Source organism: Phodopus roborovskii, unplaced genomic scaffold (genome assembly GCF_943737965.1).
Source record: "Phodopus roborovskii unplaced genomic scaffold, PHOROB, whole genome shotgun sequence".
Taxonomy (NCBI): domain Eukaryota; kingdom Metazoa; phylum Chordata; class Mammalia; order Rodentia; family Cricetidae; genus Phodopus; species Phodopus roborovskii.
The window spans coordinates 13,076,619-13,101,500 of NW_026126480.1; the positions used below are offsets into that span (position 1 = coordinate 13,076,619).

At 47.0% G+C, this 24,882-nt stretch overlaps 1 protein-coding gene across 1 annotated transcript in view; it reads left to right on the forward strand.

The window, feature by feature from the left end:
* The first annotated feature begins 17,875 nt into the window (after positions 1-17,875).
* Positions 17,876-24,882, forward strand: part of Stard10 (StAR related lipid transfer domain containing 10) — a 28,616-nt gene continuing 21,609 nt past the window's right edge. Inside the window, exons 1-3 of the mRNA XM_051192381.1 lie at positions 17,876-18,003; positions 21,794-21,890; positions 22,252-22,571. Coding sequence (XP_051048338.1) covers positions 18,001-18,003; positions 21,794-21,890; positions 22,252-22,571 — 420 coding nt within the window. The 5' untranslated portion in view covers positions 17,876-18,000. The remainder of the gene's footprint in view (positions 18,004-21,793; positions 21,891-22,251; positions 22,572-24,882) is intronic.

Below are 24,882 nucleotides of genomic sequence, written 5' to 3' on the forward strand. Positions count from 1 at the left end.
CAGGGGCTAGCAATGGGGCTTACAGCAGCCAGGTGATGCAGGGCATGGGAGTGTCAGCTGTCCAGGGACTTACAGTGGCCTGGAGTGAGTGGCTGTTACAGAGCCAGCTACAGCGGTCGGAACAGTATGGGTGGATATGATTAGTAGAGTAGGAGCATTTGAGTTATTTCAATCAAAAAATTCGCAGGCAGCCAATGAGCAGTCAAGAGCAGTTTAAACTCTAGAGGAAGCTGGGGGACCCACTTTGCACCATGAGTTTGTGAAATCCGGATTAAAAAATTACCTCTTCAGTGTCCTCATGCAAACTTTTTCTTCTAGCATGTACTACTGAGTAAACTAAAGCTATTTTCTTCTGCTTTTCTCAATTAACATTTTTGGTCGTATACTTAAGAGTGATGTTATCTGAGTTAAAGTAGGTTAAGTATGTTGAGTGAACACACTGGGGGACATGTATTTTTCTGGAGAACTCAGGTGCTACATCCCTGATGCTAAGAGAAGCATTTCTCATGTTCATTCTAGTTTATATTTTCATTAAAATCTTTAGGTTAAGTTCAAACTTTTTAAAAGTTAGTTTTGAGAATTGAGACACAATACTAATACTGTAGGAATTGATGAGGCCTTGACATAAAGCTTCCTTTGTACTGTGATTTCCTTTTGGGTATATTTTTGCTAATTGAAACTTGTGAAATTTTTTGTTAGCTAAATTTTTTCTTAAAGACTTTTTCACAATGAAAAACCAGAAAGTTATTATTACAAACTATTTAGAATAATGAAGAAATGCAGGTTAATAGTAATCTATAATGATCAAACTTGTACTCATGTTAAGCATGTTTTTTTCAAGGTCAAACAGATATATTTTAGATAGACAAAAAGTGATCTTCAAACACTCTGTAGAGCTACAGAATATAACACTTAAGTTTTTAATACCATAAGGCTTTTCATGAAAATGAGACATGTCTGCTCCTGGCAATACCAATGTACTTCAGAGATGATAATGGGCATCAAAGAACCTCCACGAGGAGTTTGTTTTGTTGTGGCAAAAGTTAGTCACTGAAGAAACTGCCCTTGTCTTAAATGCTAACAGTATGCTGTCCAAAGTGAACAAACAGGACACCAAAGAAAGTGACTGCCAAACTTTACCAACACAGGGTAAAACAGTCCATCAAAAAGTCCTGCTTCAGGGCTGGAGAGATGCTCAACAGTTAAGAGCACTGGCTGCTCTTCCAGAGGATCTGGGTTCGATTCCCAGTGCCCACATGGCAGCTCACAACTGTCTGTAACTCCAGTTCCAAGGGATCTGAAACCCTCACACAGACATATATGCAATCAAAACACCAATGCAAATAAAAAGAAAGAAATATTAAAAACTAAACAAATAAATTATTTTTAAAAATTTCTGCTTCACAGAAAAGTCTATCAGATACTCTAGGCCTGTAGACCAAAGATGATGCCCTAATGTTACAGAGGAACCTTGGGAGATTGTCCAGGTAGCCAGATAGCTCTGTTGTTTCTTAGTTTTAGAAGTTGTTTGCTCTGCTCTTCCTGTTTACTCAAGTAATATTTTTATCCTTCTCAGTTTTCTAATGGGATTGAAGGCAAGATAGTTATATTTACAGTTTTATTTGTTGCCAAATTTTTAAAAAAGTACAAAAGATGTAAAGTGTATAAGGTTAAGAGACATCAAAGCTTAAGTTGTTTATTTAAGAAAATGTATTAAGGTCAAAAAAGATACTTTTAGGTTGGTAATACAAGCTATGATACAAAGTAAATTGGGAACAAAACTTTGGACTCACCAGATAGAATAGATAACACAGTATTTTCTCAGAATTTGCCAAATACAAATGGACTGAATATTATAAATATAATTATTACCTGGTAATTGTTCTTATTGTATATAGTTTTACTGTGTAAGAGTTAAAACCTTTTCTTTTTATTAACACAAAGGGAGAATCAACAGGTGAATGGATAAACAATGTATAACACAGACACAGAGTAGTCATTATTCAGCTGTTAAAAGAATGGAGTTGTAGCCAAGTGGTGGTGGCACATGATTTAATCCCAGCACTTGAGGGTGGGGTGGGTAGAGGCACATAGATCTCTGTGTGTTCAAGGCCAGCCTGGTCTTCAGAGTGAGTGCAGGACAGCCAAGGCTACACAGAGAAACCCTGTCTTGAAGAAACTACAATAAAAACAAAACAAAAGAATGGAGTTGTGATAGATCATGTGTGTACCTGGAATACATGATGATTAAAATGTCAGATATGGAGCAGGGCAGTGGTGGTATATGCCTCTAATCCCAGCACTCAGGAGGCAGAGGCAGGCAGATCTCTAAGTTTGAGACCAGCCTGGTCTACTGAGTGAGTTCCAGGACAGGCCCCAAAGCTACACAGAGAAACCCTGTCTCAAAAAAAAAAAAAAAACAAAACAAAACAAAAAAAAAAAAAAAAAAGCCAGATTTGTAAGAACAGATAGTAGGGCTAAATTGGTGGTTCATTAGTTAAGAGCACTTGCTGCTCTTCAAGAGGACTGAGCAACTCACAACCACCTGTAACTCCAGCTCCAGGAGATCTGATACTTTTCTGGTCTCCATGGTTACCTGCACAAACATGCCATACATACTCACAGATACAGACACACTTATGAGAAAAAAATAAATCTTTAAGAAGAACATATACTTTATTATCCACTTATATTAAACATAGGACATAAAGTAGACTCACAGAGCTCACTAGGAGGATCAAAGAATGGAGAATTGTTGCTTAATTTTAACAAAAGTTCTACTTGGGATGCCGAAGACATTTTAGAAGTAGCTTTGATGGCTGCACACTATTGTGATGTACAGACATGGCATAGACTCTTAAAATAGTTAAAATGGAAATTTTGTGTTCTTTCTTTTTATTGGCATATACTAATTATACATAATAAAATTCATTGTGTCATTATATTTTCTTTTTAAAGATTATTTTTGTTTTATGTGCTGTATGTGTGCCTTAATATACATGACTATATGTATGTGCACCATATACATGCAAGTGCCTTCAGAGGCCAGAAAAGAGCATTGGATCCCCTGGGACTAGAGTTACAGGTAGCTGTTATCTGCCTGATGTGGGTGCTTGGGAACTGAACCTGCTACTTCTGCAGTAGCGTTGGGTGTTCTTAATGTCAAGCCATCTCGCCAACTCCCATTATGACATTTTTCACACATGTATATCCTATGAGCCTTGGGATCATTTTCCCCCCTCCTCCCACTAGCCTTTATTTGCCCTCTCCCCTCCCCCCCCTCACTGATCCCTGCTTTTCCCAAATGGTTCCCACTCTACTTTAATATCATGGTGTGTGTGTGTTTCCTAGTGAGTCTCATCAGGCTTGCTTATAGAAGAATAGATGAGGGGTTATTTACTGGAATAATGGTACCTTACCAGTGGCTACACCACTGAAGAAAATATCTCAGCTGGATGTTGGTGGTAAACACCTTTGATCCCAGCACTCGGGAGGCAGAGGCAGAGGCAGGAAGATCTCTGTGAGTTCTAGGACAGCATGGTCTACAGAGCTAGTTCCAGGATAAGCTCCAAAGCAACACAGAGAAACCCTGTGTTGAGAAACCAAAAAAATGAAGGAAGAAAGAAAGGAAGGAAGGAAGAAAATGTCTCTTCCCTCTCCATCAACCATTAACTGCCTCTAGATTCTCAGAAAGGAGTGGGGCTTTATGAGCCTCTATCCACTGCATGACAGGATGTTGACAGCTGCCATCTTGGGCAGGTAGGACAACTACCATGAGTTCTACAGTGTATTGGCTGTGTCATACCAGAAGACAGCATTCCACAACACTTCACCCCTTCCCCTACTCTTACATTCTTTCCTATCTGTTTCAGGATGGCCCCCTGAACCTTGGAGAGGGTGATGTAGATGTCCATAGTCACTTGACATCAGCACTTGAACCAGTTATGAGTCTACATTAACTGCTGCCTGCTGAAAACTCAGGTTCTCCAAGATGACAGCCACACTAAGCTTACTGGAACAAACTTATTTAGAAGGTGATTTGAGCTGGGCAGTGGTGGCACACGCCTTTGATCCCAACACTCAGGAGGCAGAGGCAGGTGGATCTCTGTGAGTTCGAGGCCAGCCTGGTCTACAGAGCAAGTTCCAGTATGGGCTCCAAAGCTACAGAGAGAAACCCTGACTCAAAAAAAAGAGAGAGAGAAGGTGATATGATGGACATATTATGCCCAGCTGTAGCTTCCTTGATATGGTCTATAGCTCCAAAGTCACTATTTTGGCCAGGTTTATAGTGCTATATATGAATTACTTCTTGCGAAGCAAGAAGGATGTTAGTTGCATCTATAACAGACTTGACACTGTTATGGCAGTTAGGTACATCTCGTAAGACAGGTCTGTAGTGCAGCATGTTGGGTTCACAGCTGAGTAATACTTGATGACAACAGTCATCAATGTAGCTCACCCTCTGGCTGGCACTGTGAAGGTTAGCCAACAGGAAGAAAGCCACTGTTCTACCTAATTCTATCATGATTTCCCTATGTCCTATGACCAAGCATGTGGTATCTTTAGCAATAGGGTATTACTTTTTTCTTTTTTAGAGACAGGATCTTGCTATAGCCCTGGCTAGGCTAGGACTCCTGTCTCAGACTCTCAAGGGTTGGGATTTCATGTACCACAAACTCCAGCTTATAAAATGTAAATGAAAGTTCATTCTTTACTTATCAGATTGCAAGAATTAAGAAGTTGAATAATATTAAGAGTTTATGGGGTGTGGAGAAATGGTGTCCATTGTTGATAGTGATGGAGTGCAAGCAGGTTTAATATCTTGAGAGGCAACTTGGATATATTTGATACACCCTCCCCTCCAAAGGTGTACCACAGTATGTGACAGAATACATAGCTAATTATTCCCTGGTACATCTACAAAGTGAAAAACAACACAGTCCAGAGAAGATGCTGGATCTGGATATCTTGACATTGGACTTTGTAGTACTACTTAAAACTGACCAACAGGTGTAGTTTTGTTTCCAGTGTATATCAAGGACTCAGTTTGAAAGCAGCACATGACACCTGTAGAGGTGGGTTGGCTTTATTCTCACACATAACTCAAATGGGGCAATCCCAGCACTCAGGAGGCAGAGACGGGGGCCTCTGAGTTCATAGGCCAGCCTGGCCAATGGAATGAGTTCCAGGACATTCAGAGCTACACAGAGAACCCTGTCTCAAAAAAAAAAGAAAGGAAAAATAAAAAATATAAAATATAAAATGGGATGTGATCAGTTATGTATCCTTGCTTTTTGTGGGTTTGTTTTGTTGCTTTTAGTTCTGTTTTGTTTTGGGGTTTTGGGGGTAGAGTTGTTTGTTTTTTGCTTGTTTGTAGCCCTGGATATCCTGGAACTCATTATGTAGACAAAGCTGGCCTTGAACAGAGATCCACCTGCCTCTGTCTCCTGAGCGCTGAGATTAAAGGTGTCGGCCCCTACACCAGGTATCTCATTTTTTGTTTTGTTTTTTCCTCTTTCTAGTCATGGCTCTTAGTCTTGGTGACATCTGGGTGTGTTATATATGAGTTTAGAGTTTTTAAAAATACCAAGAATCTGGTATTATTGTCTTGAGGCAAATTTATGTTTACTTACTTATTTTTGTGGTTCTGGGAATTGGACTGGGACTCACATGTGCTAGACAAGTGCTCTACCACTGAGCAATATACCCCAACCCAAGTTTATTTTTATTTTACAAGTTGTTTTTTTGTTTTTCATTTTTTGAGACAGAGTTTCTCTGTGTTGCTTTGGAGGCTGTCCTGGGACTAGTTCTTGTAGACCAGGCTGGCCTCAAACTCACAGATATCTGCCTGCTTCTGCCTCCTGAGTACTGGGATTAAAGGCATGAGCCACCACTCCCAGCTTTTACAAGTATTTTTAAAAATCCTGTCTATCTGTTTATCCATCTACTTGTCTGTGCTGAGAATCTAACCCAGGACTCAGATATGCTAAGCAAGCACTCTACCACTGAGTTATCTTCCTGGCCCCACCTACCTTCCCCCTCCCTGCTGAGATAAACTAGCTTCAAATTGACTACATCTCCCAAGAGATGGGATAGCAGCAGGCCTGTGCCACACAGCCTGACTTCAAATCCCTCACACAATGGCACTAGTTCTACCTACAATGGCTGCAGCCCATTCCTTTCTAAATACCCCACCTCTGAATACTATTGCTGGGCAATATTGGTACTCCAGCATGAGTTTAGGGTGATGCCCATATTCACACCCTAGCACAGCATCTACACACATTACTGACTTATGGTGATACATTACTTATGATTTATTAAAGCTTGCCTGAGGGTTCAGAATGCAAAGCTAGCCATGAGCCAAAGAGCCAGGCAAAGGTGAAACACACCGTAATCCCAGCAGCCATACTAGCTAGCCATAGAAACAGGCTAGACCTTTGATCCCAGGACTCAGGAGAAAAGCAGATGGATCGCTATTAGTTCAAGGCCACACTAAGCTACATGAAATTGATCTAGTCTAAAAGAGAAACAGCTCACACAAAGGTGATCTCAGCACTTAGGATCACAGGCCTTTAATCCCAGCATTTAAGGTATGTAAAATAGGAGCAGATATTCATTCTGGAGCATTTTGGTCTCCAACCACATCAGACAATTAGTCTCTAGCTACGTTGAGGGCAGGTTTGTTTCAGCCTGGGTAGAGGTAAGAGCTACTAGCTTGGCTGCTTTGCTTATCTGACCATCAGTTTAAACCTCAATATCTATTTCTGAATTTTTATTATTTCTGTTAAAATTATTTGAGGGGGGGTGTTGAGACAGAGTTTCCCTGTGACTTTGGAGGTTGTCCTAGAACTAGCTCTTATAGACCAGGCTGGTCTCGAACTCACAGAAATCTGCCTGCCTCTGCCTCCTGAGTGCTGGGATTAAAGGCATGAACCACCAACGCCCGGCCTTGTTACAATGATTTTTTTTCTTAGTTGTTTATTTTCATTTCATGTGCATTGGTATTTTTGCCTGCATTTAAGTCTGTATGAGGTTGTTAGATACCCTGGAACTGGAGTTACAGACAGTTGTGAGCTGCCTTGTGGGTGCTGGGAATTGAACCTAAGACCTCTGGAAGAAAAAAGCCAATGCTCTTAACCACTGAGCCACTGACTAACACTTTAAAAGGTAGACTACTGCTCAGGGGGGATGGGATGAACTGAAACTCTTCTCCTTTCTTCCCTCCAGGTGGAAAAACAAGATTTCAGCATCATTCCATAGTGGCTAAGGCTATTAATGGGCAAGAAAGGGGAAGGTGATCTCCAGTAATCTAGAAGCTGTAGATAAGAATTCAGATCTGTTAAAATGAAATAGAGCAGCAATGGAGTGGGATGAAGTGGCAAGATGGCGCTTGACACGTAAATCAAACTCGTAAGTTATTCATGTGTATTTGGTTTAAAGAAGTATTAGAGAGAGCTGGGGACAGAGAGCTGGGGCAGAGCACTGGCCTACCATGCACAAGACTCTGGCTGTGTTCTGAAACAAAACAGGAAGAGCCAAAGTAAAGCTTCTGCCCACTACTCATCCTCTTTCCCAGCTACCCATGGGCCACACTCCTCCACCCTCTGCAGAGCTTCCAAAATGGCCCCTGGAGAAAGCCTGCAGGCTCCATGAAGGAAGATGTCTATGAAACTTCCAAAGCACCAGAAGGGTAGAAGGTAGAGGGGGGCAGGGGTGTAGCTCAGAAGTAGAATGTGGGCTTGGCATGCTCAAAGCCCTGGGTCAGATGCCTGGGAAAACACACACACACACACAAAGGGGGGAGTGGTTTGGAGACACTGAATAGACTTCAAGGGGGAGCCCCCATGGGAGATTAAAGCAGGAAGAGAGACAGGCAAGACCTTCACTTTGGAGCTCATCTCTGTGGAAGGAATGAGGTGGAGGCAAGAAACACATCAGAGTGTTTCCACTTGCCCACCCAGTCTATGATACACCAGATGTCTGGGTTGCTGCATTTTGAATATAATGGGTAAAAAGTTGCCTGGTGAGGGGTCCCTCCCTCTTTGCCAGAGGTGGTCAGTGCAGGAACACAGCAGTGTTACTAGCTGTTACATTTTAAATTAACCCATATTTCTTCTTTTGTTTTTTGTTTTGTTTTGTTTCTTTGTTTTGAGACAGGGTTTCTCTAGTTTGCTTTGGAGCCTGTCATGGATCTCACTCAGTAGACCAGGCTGGCTTCAAACTCAGAAATCCACCTGCCTCTGCCTCCGGAGTGCTGGGATTAAAGGCGTGCAAGACCAATGTCGGGGCCTAACCCATATTTCTTATCTACCCTCTGCCACGTGGCTGTACCTTGTTTCAACACACTCCTGAGACTCTACACTTCTTCCCGCTGCAGTCTCAGTTTGGCTCTCCCGCCTAACTTCTACCTGTCTAGTTATTGGGCGGTCAGCTTTTTAATTAATTAGTGAGAGTAATACATATTTACACTGCACAAAGTTTATTCTACAGCACCCAGAGGGCAGCAATGAGCTCTTTGAAGAGCTTTGAAGAGCCCATGGAGGCTGGAGGGATAGAACAGTGGTTAAGAGTACTACCTGTTCTTCCAGAGGAGCTCAGTTCAGTTGCCAGCACCACATGACAGCTCACAACTGTCTGTAACTCCAGTTCCCCCACACCCCCACACAGACATATATGCAGGCAAAACATCAATGTACATAAAATAAATAAGTTATTTAAAAAGAGCTCAGGACCCAGGGACCAGTTACATAATGGAGTGGGGTATTACAATGGCTCTGCCAGAAATATCAGAAAGTGCTGATGTGTGTCTGTAGCAAGCTGCACATGCACTACAGTGCACATCAGCATGTGGTCACCATACAATGTCAACACAAACCCAGGTCGTGCCAGCTCTTGGAGTGACATGGAGACTTATCATGACATAGAGATTTATTATTAATTATAAAAACTCAGCTGGTAGCTTAGGCTTGTCACTAACTAGCTCTTTTAACTTCAGTTAATGCTTTTGTTGTTGTTGGGCCAGGGATTTTTTTTTTAAACATTTTATTTATTATGTATACATTGTTCCTTCTGCATGTATCCCTGGAGGCCAGAAGAGGGCACTAGATCTCATTACAGATGGTTGTGAGCCACCATGTGAGTGCTGGGAATTGAACTCAGGATCTCTGAGAGAGTAACCACTGTTCCTAACCTCTGAGCCATCTCTCCAGCCCCAGCCCCAATGCATTTCTATTAATCTACTTTCTGCCTTGTGGCTTTATCATGTTTACTTGGTACCACCCATGTTGCTTCCTCCCCATTTGGCTAGGGACTCCCCAGGTCACCAAACTTCTTCCTATTGTCCTCTCTGCCCCGAAAATCCTGCCTATTTGGTTCTTCGTTTTGGTTTTTTTTTTTTTTTTTTTTTTTTTGGTTTCTCTGTGTAGCCAGGCTGGCCTTGAACTCACAGAGATCCACCTGCCTCTGCCTCCAGAGTGCTGAAATTAAAGGCGTGTGCTACCACCACCAGGCAAGTTTTTATTAAAACCAATCCAAGTGACAAATTTTCATAGTGCACAGATTACTCCACAATAAGCAAATAAGAGACTTTATTCTGGAGCCAAATATGAGTGACTGACCCAGAGAACCCAGATAAGGTTACCACAATACTGTGGTTCAAAATAGTGACAGCATAAAATTTTTATAGTAACAGAACAAAATGATGAGCAAGACACTTTTCAGATACATTAGTAGAAATATCAGGTAGGCAGTTTACAGCAAAGCAGGGACACACCCTGTTACAGGCCTCTAGCTATCTGGTGACAATACTTAGTCTTCGGATAGGATCAGTGAAAGCTAGACCTATGTTTACACATTCCAAAGGGGATTTTACCTCATAGCCACAAGGGTGTCAGGTCAAATGCAGAGGTGGGAAGTAAATGGCCATTTCGAGGATTAAAGATAGTTCAAGATAGGTCAGTTCTGGACCTGACACATTCCAGCCGTGATCATTTCAGTTTTAATCAGCTTGTCAGCTTCTTAGAATCTTTAACATAGTTGTAGCTTTTGTTTTCCTCTTCCTGGGAAATTTGGTTCAAAGCATCAATGGGCCAGGACTGACACAATGGCACATCCTGTGCTTTTGGTGGCACAGCCCAGTAAGGCCAGTCACCTGGGCCAGCCTCGGCCAACTGTGTAACAGTCCTAGCTGTCCTGGAACTTACTCTGTAGACAAATCTAGCCTCAAACTCACAGAGATCTGCCCGCCTCTGCCTCCAAGCTCTAGGATTTAAGGTGTGTGCCACCACCGCCCATCGGTCAGGTGACATTTAAGAAACACAAGCCTGCACTGCCAAGTGGTACCAACATTTCGTTTCCTTGGAAACAATGAAGATAGACGTAACATGTTCAGAAGCCCTTTCTCTGGATCTCCACACCCAAGTTGTAAATTCTGTCCACTTTGGGGCTCAGATCCCCAGGCAAGACTTTTAATTTTGATCCTATCATTTCCAACAGCAGCAAAGTTCCTGACAGTCTATGATTTCAGAAAACAAGCCTGCTGTTTTGGTAAGAAATAAATTGTTATTCAAAGCAGGAGGTCATTGTAACATTTTTATAGCTGCAGAATGTCCTGGGGAAAGTACTATTTCCTGTTAATTTTACAGCTGGACTTCTCTGCTCCTGTTATCCCAGCCTAATGAGCAGTAGGGAAGATTTTTACAATACAAACTAATGTTTAGTTTTCAAGGGAAGAACAATGGAGGAAGAAGTAAGTAAGAAGAAACCAAAATATGTGCCTCACAAAGAGGTGAGGCCACTATGTTGAAGATAGCAACAGGTTTAATTTATGGAGCTGTCCAGTAAAGTAGCCCTACCCAGAAGGTAGCCATTTAAACTAGTTAAAACGAATTACATTAAAAAATTATATTCGCCGGGTGGCGGTGGTGCAGGACTTTTAATTCCAGCACTTGGGGTTCTCTGTGAGTTTGAGTCAATCTGATCTACAGAGTGAGTTCCAGAACAGCCAGGGCCTCTTGTTCGAGGCCAGCCTGTCTACAAAGAGCGCTCCAGGATAGCCAAGACTGTTTTGTTACACAGAGAAACCCAGTCTAACAACAACAAAAGAAATCCAGTCTCAAAAAGCCAAAAACAAACAAACAACAACAACAAACATTCCAATAGGGTGGTGTGTGTCTTTACATAAGGCATTCGGGGTACTGAATACAGGGCCTTGTATCTTCTAAGCAAACATTTTACCACTGAGCTCCTACTAAGAAGCCCAGTTTGACTTTAGATTCATGTCCCTCCTATCTCCAACTCCTGGGAGCTGGGATTACAGGTGTGAGCCACCAAGGCCGACTAATATTTTTAATTATTTCGTGGCATTTAGCCATGTGTTAAATAGCCACGCATTAATGGCAATCGTATTGGACTGCGCAGACAAACATTTAAGCTGGACATGCTAGCACAGACCTGCAATCACACACACACACTCACACTCTCTGGATTTAACAGCAGTAGGATAAAAGAGTCCGAATGGTAATCTGAGTGCTGACTTAGTATCCTAAGACACAAGCTAGCTACTGTGTAATTTACATGTCCTTAGAATCAACCACCTCTGGAATTAGGGCCCTGGCCTCACTGCCTAGCACTTGGGCAGAAGCCCTCCAGTCTCCAAACTCCAACACCCAACATGCCCTCCTGCGGGGGCTTTCGGGAAATGTAGTCTTTACAGTGCTGCGGCCCTAAGGCTCCTAGGACGAAGTACAGTGCCCAAGCCCCTGCCCCCTCCCCTGCTTCAGCGCTCGTTCCCTCCACGGTAGTTAGCTGAACTGGCCCCCGGCGCTTTTAGGGGCGGCGTCCTCGCTGCCTCTTACTGCTCCACGGCTTTGAAGATGCCTAGACCAGCGTGAAGCCACAGGAGACCGCGATGGCACAGCGTCAAAGCACAAGGAGCTCCAGCGTCGCTTCTAGTATCCCCAAGCTCGAGGCATGCTTGGTGAAAAGCGCATGCGCAACTGCTGGCCTAGAGGCCTCGGTAAACACCAAAAGGCGCCTGCGCGCTGGGATTTCCTCTTGTTAGGCGCGCGGGGGCGCCTGAGCAAAGATAACAGCAATGAATAGTAACTAGTAACGGAACTGTCCTCTATCTGTGATCCTTTTATTGTCTGCAAAACACAGTCCCCTTGATCCTCACACAGTTTCCTTGATCCTCACACAGAACTTTTTCAAAGAGCATAAAGAACCAGAGAAGGATTCCAGAGCTATAGTCCAGCCTCCACTTTTGCCGTGTGACTTGGGTAAATTGCTTCCTCGGAAACCTAAGCTTTTTAACATTTCTAGATGGAATCAGCCTGTTGGGAGGGTCAAATGAGATCCAAAGATGTAAATGACTTTACAAATTCCCAAGCCGCCTGTAAAGGCGGAAGATTATTACAGTCAGTTGATTGCAGGCAGAGAAACACATTTCCTCTTTCTGCAAATTGCAAATCTAAGGGCACCACAGAGGCCTGGAGCTAGCAGAGGTCACTGTATGAGCAAGTGCTAGACAGAGCCCAGCCTGTCTGCCTTTAGCCTGCTCTTCCTTATACCCCAAGGAATAGGGAATAGTGTCTTTGTTGGATGTTGGAACAAACCCCCCTGTTCCAGAAAGCCTTGGAGAAGTCAAGGTTCGGCTTCTGACCCAGCTAGGTCTGATGAAGAAGGCACGGCTCCATTGAGTTATCAACCGTCTCAGCAGAGGAGAATCTGAACATTCTGGTGGAAGAAAACAGTGTAGCTAGAGCTGTACCAACACTGTTGCTCATAGCAGTAACCCCAGGGGTGGAAGATGAGGGTCACACTAAGGGAAACAGACACTGAATGGGAAGGCACTAGACTCCAGAGCCTGGGGTGTTCTGGTGCTCCGATTGCTTTAGTTGGGGCCAGCAGAAACCTGAAATGATAGTGGAGAGGGCCTACGTGATGATAAGAAATAATGCACATTGAAATGAGGCTTTAAAAGCCTTTGGAAGCTGGGCATAGTGGTGCTGGCCTTTAATCCCATCACTTGGACAGTAGAGGCAGGTGAGTTCTAGGCCAGCCTGAGGAATGTTACACAGAGAGACCCTGTCTTGAAAAACCAAATAGTAGTAGTAGTAGTAGTAATGCCTTTGGAACATGTAGTTTAATAAGTTGACAACATGGACAACAGACACATGGTGCACAGCACATAGGACAAGTGAACTTTTCTATGTCTCTGTGTGCCTTGTAGTAGTAGGCTTTATATATCTGTGGAGTGCTCTCAGAGACTCTGAGGGTAGATAGATGAGGGAAAAGGCTGGTTGCTTACAAGGCCTTCTTGGGCAATGCAGGAAAGGTGGATGCATGTAGAAATGGAAATCCAAGATACGTCCCACCTCCAAATATCTAATCCTCTGGCCCTCACTCATTGTTTCTGCTTTCCAGTCAGGGAAACTAAGGCTAAAGAAGGAAATGGAAAGCCAGTGATGTCCAGTTGGTATAATACTAGATAACATGCACAAAGCCCTGGTTTCGAGCCCCAGTCCTGCATAAACTCAATATGGTGGCACATTTTTGTAATCCTAGTACTCAGGATTTGGAGACAGGAGGATCAGAAGTCCAAGGCCATCCTCAGCGACATAGCACGTTCCAGGCCTGCCCCCCCCCCTCAAAAATGCATCTGCCAAGGGTAAGGGGTAAAGTTGGAAATTATCTTTGTTTTCTATTTACATGTCTCCATTTTTTTTAACTTTAGTTTTTGTTTGTTTGGGTTTTTCGTTTGTTTGTTTTGTTTTTAGACATGGTTTCTCTGTGTAGCCTTGGCTATCCTGAAACTCGCTCTCTGAACCAGGCTAGCCTCGAACTCAGGGATCCAGCTGCCTCTGCTTCCCAAGTTTTGGGATTAAAGGTGTGCACCACCATCACCCAGCTTCAGAGGGAGCTTTTGTAGAAAGGAAGGAAGACAGTTCTGCATTTGCTGTCCAGATAGAGCTTCCTACCCTGAAGAGCAGGAGGCCATGGCAGGGAGCCATGTGTGTTAGGCAGACTGAGTTCTTCCTTCCTTCCTTCCTTCCTTCCTTCCTTCCTTCCTTCCTTCATTCCCTCCTCTTTCTTCAGGATCTCTCTACATAGCCCTGGCAGTCCTGGAATGCACTATGTAAGGTAAACTGGCCTTGAACTCACTGCCTCTGGCTCCCAAGTGCTGGGATTAAAGGCATGTGTGCCACAATCACCAACGCTGCTGGGCTTGGATTTCATTTTTGAGACAGTGTATTGTTGTATAGCTCAGACTGGCTTTAGACTTGGAAGTAATCCTCCCTTTCTCAGCCTCTAGAGTGTTGCGTAGGCATATGCCACCCTAAAAAAGGACTCATTTAAGGGCACACAGGAGTTGGGACAGAATTGGACCAGGATGTGGATCTTTCCATTACATGGCAGTGACCAATCATCTTCATCAAACATTTATGGAGTATCTAATATATACTCTGAAAGGAGCTTTCTTAGAACCAATGGAAGCCAGAGTTGCAGTCAGTCCTGGGTTTTCATTAGTCCTCACAGGGTCAATACTGTGACCGTGGGTAAATCACTGTCCCCCACCTTTTATGGCTCCAGTTTTCTCTAAAATGGAGGTGGTAAGCATTATCCTGGACTATCTTGGGGGTTAACTATAAATTAAATGAGTTGTAATCCGTCCTGTACAAAGAACGGCACCAGGCATGTGGTAAGTAATAACTGCTTGCTATCATTGCTTCCAGGAAAGACAGGTTGAAACAGGCTACAGCCAGACAGCAGCCCCAGGGTTTGTCCATCTCCTCCAAACTTTGACAACATACCTCTGAGATGCCAAAACATGTGTAAGTTAAGTGGGGACCCAGGCTCTCATGTTCTCCTCTGGCCCAGGGAAAGAGATGTCTTCAGCGTTGACACCAATGCATGTGAATGCTCTCTCCATATCCTGAGGCCCAGAGTGAAGGAGATTCTTGTTCCAGGTTGAACATAATAGCTTTGGTCACATGGGAACCAGACCGTGGGCTCATTCCAGTTCTTTCAGAGTGTGGGGTAGTGAGGGGTCTTCCTCCAGGAAGGACAGAGTCTAGATTCTTGGCCTCCTGGGCTTTCTTTGAATGACAGACAGTACCCACCCACCAGACATTAGAAACTACAGCCCTGGCCCACCCTGCTTGAAGATTGGGTGGAGGCCTGGCCCAATGGTAATTTCAACTTTGGTCCAAGTCTTTAAAAGTAATGGTTCAAACTTCTTATTTGGGGGCGGGGGGAGTGCAGTAAAGCCAGAGGGAGAGAATCTGGTGAAGAAACAGACCTCCTGCCTTCAGAAGTGGGCTGTGTCTAGGAGCCAGATGGGAGGGGGCAGGACTTGGTTCCAACCCTTCTCCCCTGGGAGAGAGCCCCCAGGATAGCAGCTAGACCAGTGGCTCTGGTTGGGGAAGAGAAACTTGGGAAGACAGAAGTGAAGCTGGAGTGTAGGACCTGTTTAGAGGTGTCCAGAGCAACTCAAGCAAGGGGGAGTAGGGAGCCCTTCTTAGACTGGGTTCCTGCAGGATCTGGGGTCTGTGTTCTTCACTCTGGCAGTGGAGGATAAAAATACTGTGGGAGCACACTCCTGGAGGAGGGATCCAAGCAGATTCAGAAATGAGTCACAGAACCAAGCCCTAAATTTAGAAGGTGCTGAAGGAGGCAGCCTCCCCCAGGGAGGACATGGTGATGCCCGCTGACCCAGGACTCCAGAGACTTGGGATAGGAAGATTCCCCCAGGCAGCAATGTCCCATAACAGTAGGGCTGTTCGAGGACTAGATTTCTGGTCCCAGAATGAAGTTTTGTCTAGAACCTCATTCTCACAGCAGAGCTCAGGGAGAGGCCCACCCACGCCAGCCCTTCACTCAGCTTGATAAACAGTCCCTCTGATCAGTACTGTTTCTACACTGTGAATAGGAAGAGCCAGGCTCCCTGTCCCCTGCTGGCAGGCACGGTGTGAACATAAGGAGGTCATGCCACTGAAGGAAACTTTCCAAAGGGTTCACAACCAGGCCACTGGCAGTTCTCGGAACTGAGGATGAAGGTAGGGGGACAATATGCCATCATCCAAAGTACCTTTGAGAACTCACTGTGGTCAGGACACTGAGCTCAGCACTCCCTGCTCAGAGACTCCCTCCACTGTAATAATGTAAATCTTGTCAGTCTGCAATCTTAGAGGCAAGACAGTCTAGACATACTAAGGTCAAGTAAACTGTTTTGGATCCTAGCACTGACTGTTGAGGTCTTGACCCAGACAGCTTGGCTCCCTTGCCCAAGCCACTTTTCTGGACTGCTAAACTGGACGCATCACTCCATCTGCAAGTCTCTTTGCCCATCATCCCCAGTCTATCCTCTAGTTCTTGTGTTCTTAATTTTGGGTACTGCCCTTCCAGGCTTTAGGCTTCTGCTGCCCAGGGCATCCCCAGCCTCTGCGGAGAGAGAGATGCCTAGCCCCTCAATGAAGGACTCCTTCACAGTGACTAAGTCCGAAGGTCCTCCTTTGGCTGTCCTGTCTCAGTCTTTGGGGACTCTCATGAGATAAGAGAATAGTCGATAAGAGGTGCGGCAAGACTACTCTAACAGAACTAAGGAAGTGCTTCCCCCACCCTCCCACCTAGAAGACCCTAGAGCCTGGATGGCCACCACAGCCCTGTTCTGAGACCTGCTAACAAGATCCTGATGTCTGCAGGAACTCAGTTTGATTGATAGCTGGGTCGATGTAGGCTTCTAGAAGCCCTTGCATTTCCTGTTACAGGCACCGGATCCATCTGCTGACTCCAAGCCCTCCCCTGGGGTCTGTGCTCAGGCTAGGTGGTGAGGCGGTATCTAGGAGTAGGTTGTTTAGTCCTTCTGCTAGGGTGGGCAATAATGGTGCTCTGGCTACAGTGGCCCCTTCTTACAGCCCACCTAACTCCTTCCTTTGTTTTTTTTTTTTTTTTTTTTTTTCTTTAATCTCAAAGCTGGATGGACCCTGAAGGTCCTGAGCAGGACATTCATTACCATGTAGAACTAGAGTGGCCTCTGGGGCGTGGTCAGGGTGATACTATGAGTGTGGCCCTAGCCTGACTTTCCATTTCCAGGGGACCTCAAGTTGAGGCACCTATTGTTGATTCTGCTTGGTGACAGACTTTATTTTCCTTGCTGTTTCTGCCTAAATGATCAGTCTCCAGTTGTTGTGGAGTTGAGACAAGATGAGTCTAAAGACCTAACCTGGCCTGGTGTCTTCTCACATGAGTAGGATGTGCAGAGCCATTTGCACCACTGTTACTTGGATGCAGTGTGTATATTTAACCACATGGTAGGTGCCTGAAGTCAGTGTAAATCGCTGTGGCACTGCAGGGTTGGACAATGTAAGTACAGTCAGTTCCTTAAATGTAAGCTTTTCAGATCTAGCAAATATTTGGGACTTTGTAAAAACTATTTGGTGTGTGTGTGTGTTTTCTTGAGATAGAGCCTCACTACATAGCTCTGGGACAGCAAGTGACAGTATATGGCTGTGATAGTATTGTCATGAATGAGGATGTGGGTGACCTTGAGTGATTGGCTTGGTGGCTGTGGCTCCATCCGGGCAGTGTTGCAGTTTTGACTGTTTGCTCACTGAGGCCCAGCAGTGCCATGAGAGACCCACCCTGAGTAAACACTTAGATCCGGATCTCATGGAGCTTGGATACAATTCCTGTTGTCACTGTAATAGGACAGGGTCCTCTCAAGGCCAAGCCCACTTTGGAGGCATGAAAGTATTCTGACCTGAGGGCCTAGGTGTGGAACTACCTCTCTATTCCATTTCCTGGTGACATCACACAAGTGTCTGTCTAATCTTCTAGAACAGTGGTCTCAGGGCACTGTCATGTTGCCCTAGACAACTCCTCAGCCTTTACTCCACCCTTAGTGGCAGACAGGGTTACCCCAGGAGAAAGGTGGGGAAAAGGGGCCCGTGGGGGGTAATTTATCATCCAAAGGCTTCCATCTGTCTGGCTGGCTAGATGGTGAGTAGGGGTGGGTACCTACTCAAGTCAAGGCTGACTGAGTGTGGGTGATTCGTGTCTGTAACCCTGTCATTTTGGGGGCTGAGGCAGGACTGCCTCAAGTTCTAAACCAGCGTGCTGGACTACAGAGTTAGACCATGTCCACAAAAACAAAAGCAGAGTGGCAGGCATTGTGTTTGTGTGGGGGATAGTTGTTAAAGTAATAACTTTAAGTTGTCAAGGTCCCCACAAGTAGAAAGAACGGCATGTAACCAGAGTGGGGCAATTTCAGACTAGGAGTGAGAACTGGGTCGCTTTCTTTTCCTCATTGTTTTGAGTAGCCTAGGCTAGCTTCAAACTACCATGTAGGTGAGGATGACTTTGAATTCCTCTTGGACCTCCTGCCTCTGCCTTGAAAGTGCTAGGATTGCAAACATACTCCACCATACCCAGCTTCTGGGTTTTTATTTCCAATGGCCCCTGCTCTCTGGGTCTTGGTCAGGGTGGGTCCAGATGATATCGGTCTGAGTGTCTTTAGAACTAGTACAGGGGCTGAAGGCATTGGGAAACAGGTAAAGGGGTAGCTCCTGCAGGATTTGCATGGCCCCTGCCACCAACAGCTGTCTGGCATACACCTTGGTGACCTCTGCTTCTCCCCATTCCAGGAACCACACTGCTGAGGTGCTGAGGGTCCCCTTAAACACTTGCCCTCTTTATGAGGGTGCATGTGAGGCCCAGGTTTGCCCTGGGCCTTGAGTCCTCACATTCCCTGAGCCTCTCTGTTTGCTGATTACTCTCTCATATAAACAATTGTCATTCTGCTCCCATGGCACCTGCTCAGTGCCAAGCTTTATGGCTGGGAGCCATAAAGGAGCCAGGTCAGCCTCTAATATGTAACTTACAGAGGTGACTTACCCACCCTCTGTAGAGGGCTATCACTCTGGGCACAGCAGGCGCCTTGCTTTGCCAACTTTTGCACTGTTTAATCTTGCATCAGAATCTAACCACATCATGGATGTTTCCTTAATCTGTTGTTTGTTTTATCAGAACCACAGTTTTGGACAATGTGTTCTTCTCTGCTCTACCCATCCTCCAGTTGTATTTTTGGTTATTTATCTAGGGGTGAAAGACATATACAAGCCTTCACTTAGTAATTCTCAGGGGTTAATGTTCCACATGAGGAAACACACTCGATCTGCTTCTAGTCACACATCTAGGATATGGTACTATGGTACTGTTAAGACTTGAACCCAGGCTAGGGGGAGCAGGGTGACTGGGTCATCATGTCCAGACTCTTCTGCCAGGCTTGTTCCTTATCTCCTTGGCTTTCCCCTTTTGTCCTTTCTGCCTAGGGATATGCTGAATGTTCAAGAGGCTGTCAAGAGCCTCGCAGCCATGGACAATTAAATTTCTGTGGTGGGTGGGTGGGCATGCATGGGCAAATTAACCAGTAAGATGAAGTGACATTTTTCTGCTCATCCACCAGCAGGTCACCTGTTATTATAGACCCTCAAGACACAAAAGATTTGCTCTTAACCTAGGTTATATGAGTGACAGCTTGGCCTCTCTCATCTGTCCCTTACTAGTTGGCTATATTCACCTCAGGCTGGCACTGTCGGGCTGGGGAGGTCCTTTTGTAAGTTTGCTCTCACAGCCATCACCTGCTCTCACCCCAGCCTTATCTCCATACCACCCCAGACTGGAAGGTGGGCATGAGAGGTTTAGCACCTTGCTGCTTGCTATCTGCCCAGAAGATGTTACCAGGGCCCCAAAAAAGCCACCAGGAAGCTGCTACTGTATCTCTACCTCATGGTCAGTCCCTGAGGACCCAGGTCACAAAACAGGCTTTGGCTTTGCTGGAGTCCCCTTTGGGCCTCCCAACAGCCTGGGAGTGCTGGTACCACAAACACACTGAGGCTTGAGGAGGGTGGACTTGGGCAGAGGAGGTTCAGACACAGTTCCTGAGGCCTCCCAAGCCCAAAGCCAGCCCCCAATGCCACCTACTCATTCCAAGACACTTCTAAAGAGTGGGTTTAGAAGGGTGTGTTTGTGTGATTAGCTGACACTACCTCCCACGCTGCAGATGGGAGGCCTGGGTATCTGAGGTCATTGCATAGGTCTGATGGAGACCTGCTTGCCCCTGATTAATTTCATTTGTGGTACTAACAGTTAAACCTAGGGCTCTACCACCAAGTTAGAGCCTCAGCCCTGATTTTTTTTTTTAAATTTATTTTCATTTGAGGCAAGGTCTTTTATTACCTGCACTGTTTTGGAACTCCATTTGTAGGCCCAGGAAAGCCTTGAACTTTATATCTACCTCCCTCAGTCTCCCTAGTAGCTGGGATTATAGGCCTGTGCTACCACATCCAGCTTCCTGTTCAAAAACAAAAACAACAAACACTATTTACAAACATCCCAGAGCCCTGAGCACTTCAGGGAAAAACAAAACAAACAAAAACAGAAACAAAATGCACATCTATTTGTGAACCCACAGTGCTGACTCCTTAGCTTTCTCTGCCTGGTGAAGCTAGGAGGTAACTTCCAAGGGCACAGGGAAGGGGTTCAGAGGGCACAGTAAGGAGCCCTGGGTGGCAGAAGCTTAAGGGTCTGGCTCAGGTGGGGGCAGCCATTAGCTCACTCCAGCACTAGGTCAATGGTTAGCACATTAACAGCTTATCCAGGGGAGCAAGCACATCAAAGGCCTTCCCTGCTCTTCTGTGGCCCAGGACCAGTGACAGGAACAGACTGTCACACTCCTACTGGCCTGGCCCTAGAAAAATTGAGCCCCTGGCTTCAGTTCATATAGTGTAGATGGGGCAGAGCTGGCACAAGGGCACACAGGGCCCCAGGCTCCGAGGATGGAGGAGTGGGCAGAGAAGTTAGTGGCCAGACCTTACCCCAGTCTATAGTGGGGCTCTGGGCCACCTATTCTGCAGGGGAAGGGATAGGAGAGCTTCAGGGTTCTGGGGCCCTGTGCTTTTGAGAGCTGGTATAGTCTATGGGATGACAGCTAAAGGGGTGGATCTTAAAAACTGCTAAACGGGCTGTAGGAGGGGCTTGGTTTCAGGTCCTATTTCTCAGGCCAGAGTGAGACTGATGTGGAAATTTTGCCAAATTCTGGCCAGCCTGTGAACCTTGAGCCTTTTAAGTTGGATCAACTTCCGGCTGGGGTTGCACACCCTACTGGGAATTGAGTTGGGTGTGTGGAGGCTTATACTGCTCTTGGTTGTTGGGGGTTGCAAGCTATGGCCATCTCTAATTTACTGAGGGGCTGCCATTCTTAGTCCTACTAGTTAGTCTCTCCGTTGCCATGGGTGTGTGTGTCCACTTTGAATCTCTGAAGTGTGTGTGTGTGTGTGTGTGTGTGTGTGTGTGTGTGTGTACAGGCTGTTGCAGAAGCGTGTACCTGCAAGGGTGGGAGCGGGGAGGGAAGAAGCAGCTCACAGTTAACTTCCAGATTCCCTCTCTGCTCCGCTCCTTGTTCTTACTCTGAGAGCCCATGTTACTTTGCTACTTCGCTGCATAGGCTACTGCTCATGGGTCCTTATGGGTCCTCAGCTGGTCTGCAGCCCCTCCCGGACCTTGCCCCTTTCCCCGGGGCTCACGGGGGCGGGCGCTAGGACCCGGCGGGGCGGGGCGGGGCGGGGCTCGGTGCTCCCGCAGCTCTTACCTCCGCAGCCTGGAAAATACCGAGCGAGGAGAGCGGAGCCCCGGAGCCCCGAGCCTAGCGGGAGGCAGGAGGGCAGGAGGGGGCGCGCGGGGCGCGGGGCGGGGCGGGGCCAGCGGCGGGACCCACTGCTCCTCCCCCTAGGGCCCCCGCGCGGCCCCCGGTCGCCCGGGCAGCAGCGGCGGCGGCGGAGGAGCTCGCACCCCGGCCCCGGCGGGCCCCGGCAGAGAAGCCCGCACAGGTGAGACTCGGCCACCACGCCCCGCCCCCACCGTGGCCCCGCGCGGCTCGCTGCCGAGTTAGTTGAGCGAGTCCGGCCAGCACTGCGCGGGGACTCCGTGCCAGACCCGCACCTGCGATCCCCGGGGTCCTGCCCCGCTCCCGCGGGCTCCTGCACCCTCTACGAAGCAACCCCGCTGCCGCTCCAGGGAAGTGTAAGGTAGCTCCTTGTGGGAGGGTGGCCCTAGTGACTGTCCTGTGCAGATCTACAGTCGCCCGTGGCCAGCACCTGCCTTACTCGAGCTGTCCGCTGGCCCGGGACCCCGGGTAGCCCCACCCGCACCCCCAGCGCACTGACTCTGGTCCCCAAACCGGTCTTGCAGGTCCCAGGAAGGTGGCGTCAGCATCTGCAGCCGCGTCGACGTTGTCGGAGCCTCCGCGGAGGACCCAGGAGAGTCGGACTAGGACCAGGGCCCCGGGCCTCCCCACGCTCCCTATGGAGAAGCCAGCTGCTTCAACGGAATCCCAAGGGCCTCGGCCCGCTTTGGGTCGCGAAAGTGTCCAGGTGCCCGATGACCAGGACTTTCGCAGCTTCCGGTCAGAGTGTGAGGCCGAGGTGGGCTGGAACCTGACCTACAGCAAGGCCGGCGTGGCTGTGTGGGTGCAGGCTGTGGAGATGGATAGGACTCTGCACAAGATCAAGGTAGGGTTGCCCTATGTTACCTGCAGCCTCCACTGCTTCCTAACACTCTCTCAGTAGTCTTCTTGGCCTGACTCAGACCAGGGACCACGGAGGGTGCATCTGGGCCCAGAGTCTCCTACTATAAACCAGAAAGAGGCATGGTCCCCCATTACACACATGGGCTAACTGAGGCCCAGAAAGGGCTTGCAGATATGACTTATCTGGTTCTAACCCAGGCGTGCCTGCCTGGGAGATGGGTGGTGGCCAGGCCCACTTAAGGAAATAGTTTCTCTCAGGGATATCTCTTACAAAATAGCTTGGACCCCCAGCTTGATTCACTAACCAGGAGAATGGCCCCTTTGCTCCTTTACCCTGCGTTTTCTAGCCTGAGATGGGTTTTCTGCTCTACTTTCTGCACTCTTGGGTGCCAAGGATGAGATTCCTTCCTGCTTGATCTCTGCAGTCCTCCCTGTCCCTGCCCAGTTGCTCCACCAGGCTCTGAGTCTCCAGCAGGCCTTTAGGACTATGGTTGGCAGCTCCTAAGGCCCCCTTACACTGAGTCACACAGGGAAGTGAGCTAGGGGAGGCAAGGGATTGGGGTCAAGTAAAAACAGTTAGGAAAACAGTTGTGTATTCAGCCCCTCACTGCCATGCCCCCTCCTCCCAGTCCCATGATTCTCTTCTCTGTCATGACAGGGCAGAGATCCTGGTCTGAGGGCCCCAGTAGCTGTCCCTCACACATGTGGTTTTGTTGTGAGTACCACATTTCAGGGTGTGAACTTCCCTTTAGAGGGTTCCTGAAAGACCATTCCTTTGCACCCTTCTGCTGCATTCCTGTTCTTATAGGCCAGGGCACTGGGCTTAACAGGATCCCTCCTGCCTAGGGCCTGATCTGTGACTCCCGGCCTCACACCAGAACCTGAAGTGCTGGCCTTTTCCTCAGGCCCTATGCTCTTCTGCCTCACTTTAATTATTTACAGTCTTATCCCCTGTCCCCACAGGACTGGCTTGCTCTTCCTGCTGTCCCTTTGCCCTCTGTGACTGTCTCTGTATGCCCTAGCCAACTGACTTTCTCTGGGTTTCTGTGTATACCTCCTTCCCTGCCCAGGCCTAAAGACCCTGGGCTAGGGCTTCTCCAGGGCCTAGCCTAGGTCTGAGCCTGGGGGACAAGAAGGAAAGGGCAGTGAATAGTTCCAGCACATTGCTGCCTGCATGCAGGCTTCTCCCACAGTATCCAGGGCAGTGATGTTGGGGAAAGACAGACATAGGGACAAAGTGAAAAGTGCTGGACTGTGACTGAGGGAGGCTTAAAACCAGCAGTTATGGAGGGGCTGGGAAGTATGGCTTCCCTGCAGGGCTGGCTCTCTAGGGAGGGAGTGTGTGTGTGTGTGTGTGTGTGTGTGTGTGTGTGTGTGTGTGTGTGTGTATGGGGGTATGTAGGTACTCCTACCTTTTGTCAACAGGGCGGAGCTGCCTTCTCCATCTGGCTTGGTTAATGAATAAACTCAGCCTTGCCTAGGACTGGAGTTGGCAGATATAGGGACCACGCTGCCTCAAACAGACCCCTGTGGCTAGATCAGACTTGAGCATGAATATTTGAAAAGGCTGTGGTGTTATGGCTTTCTGGGAAGGACTTATGTTTTCTCCAACATACATGTTCCAGTGCTTCACCTGCTGAACAGAGGCTTAGGTACCAGACAGACCTTTTGTATGATCTGCTTTATAATCCCATCCTTCTACAGTGGGGCTCAGGTTGGATCTGAGGAAAGAACAGGGGCCAGCACATGATCACATGGTTAAGTCCCAAGAAGAGCTTAGAGTCTTGATGGGTTAGTCCTCAAGTCTCACCTCTTCACTTCTCTAATCTCTAACTCTTCTCCCATACTGCCTCAGACCCATTTCCCACAGCAGAGGACGGAGCAGAACCTAGGCCCAGGGAGACTGACACCTTAGTTATGGCTAAGCCTCCCTGCCTAGTTCTCCCAGCACAGCAGATGGAACACTGGGAGATGAGCAGAAGTTTCCAAGTTCCTGTCCCTAGATTCCAGGACTTCCAGTTGCCACACAGTTAATCCTGTTTTTGATAAGCACCCTGTTCTTGGCCAAGCATTTTCTCTTGTTATCTGATTTAGCCTCAGGCCAGTCCTGGGGAGTCATCAGTTTGTCTCTATGTTACTAAGAAAGAAACAGACCAAAAGAAAGGGGCCTACAACTGAGGCAGGGGTGCAACCCAGGCCACCGTGCTCCAGAGCGATGAACTTGCATCCTTAGGCAACACTGACCTTTAACCCCATCAATAACTCTTTGAAGATCTGAAGGACATTATGTTCTC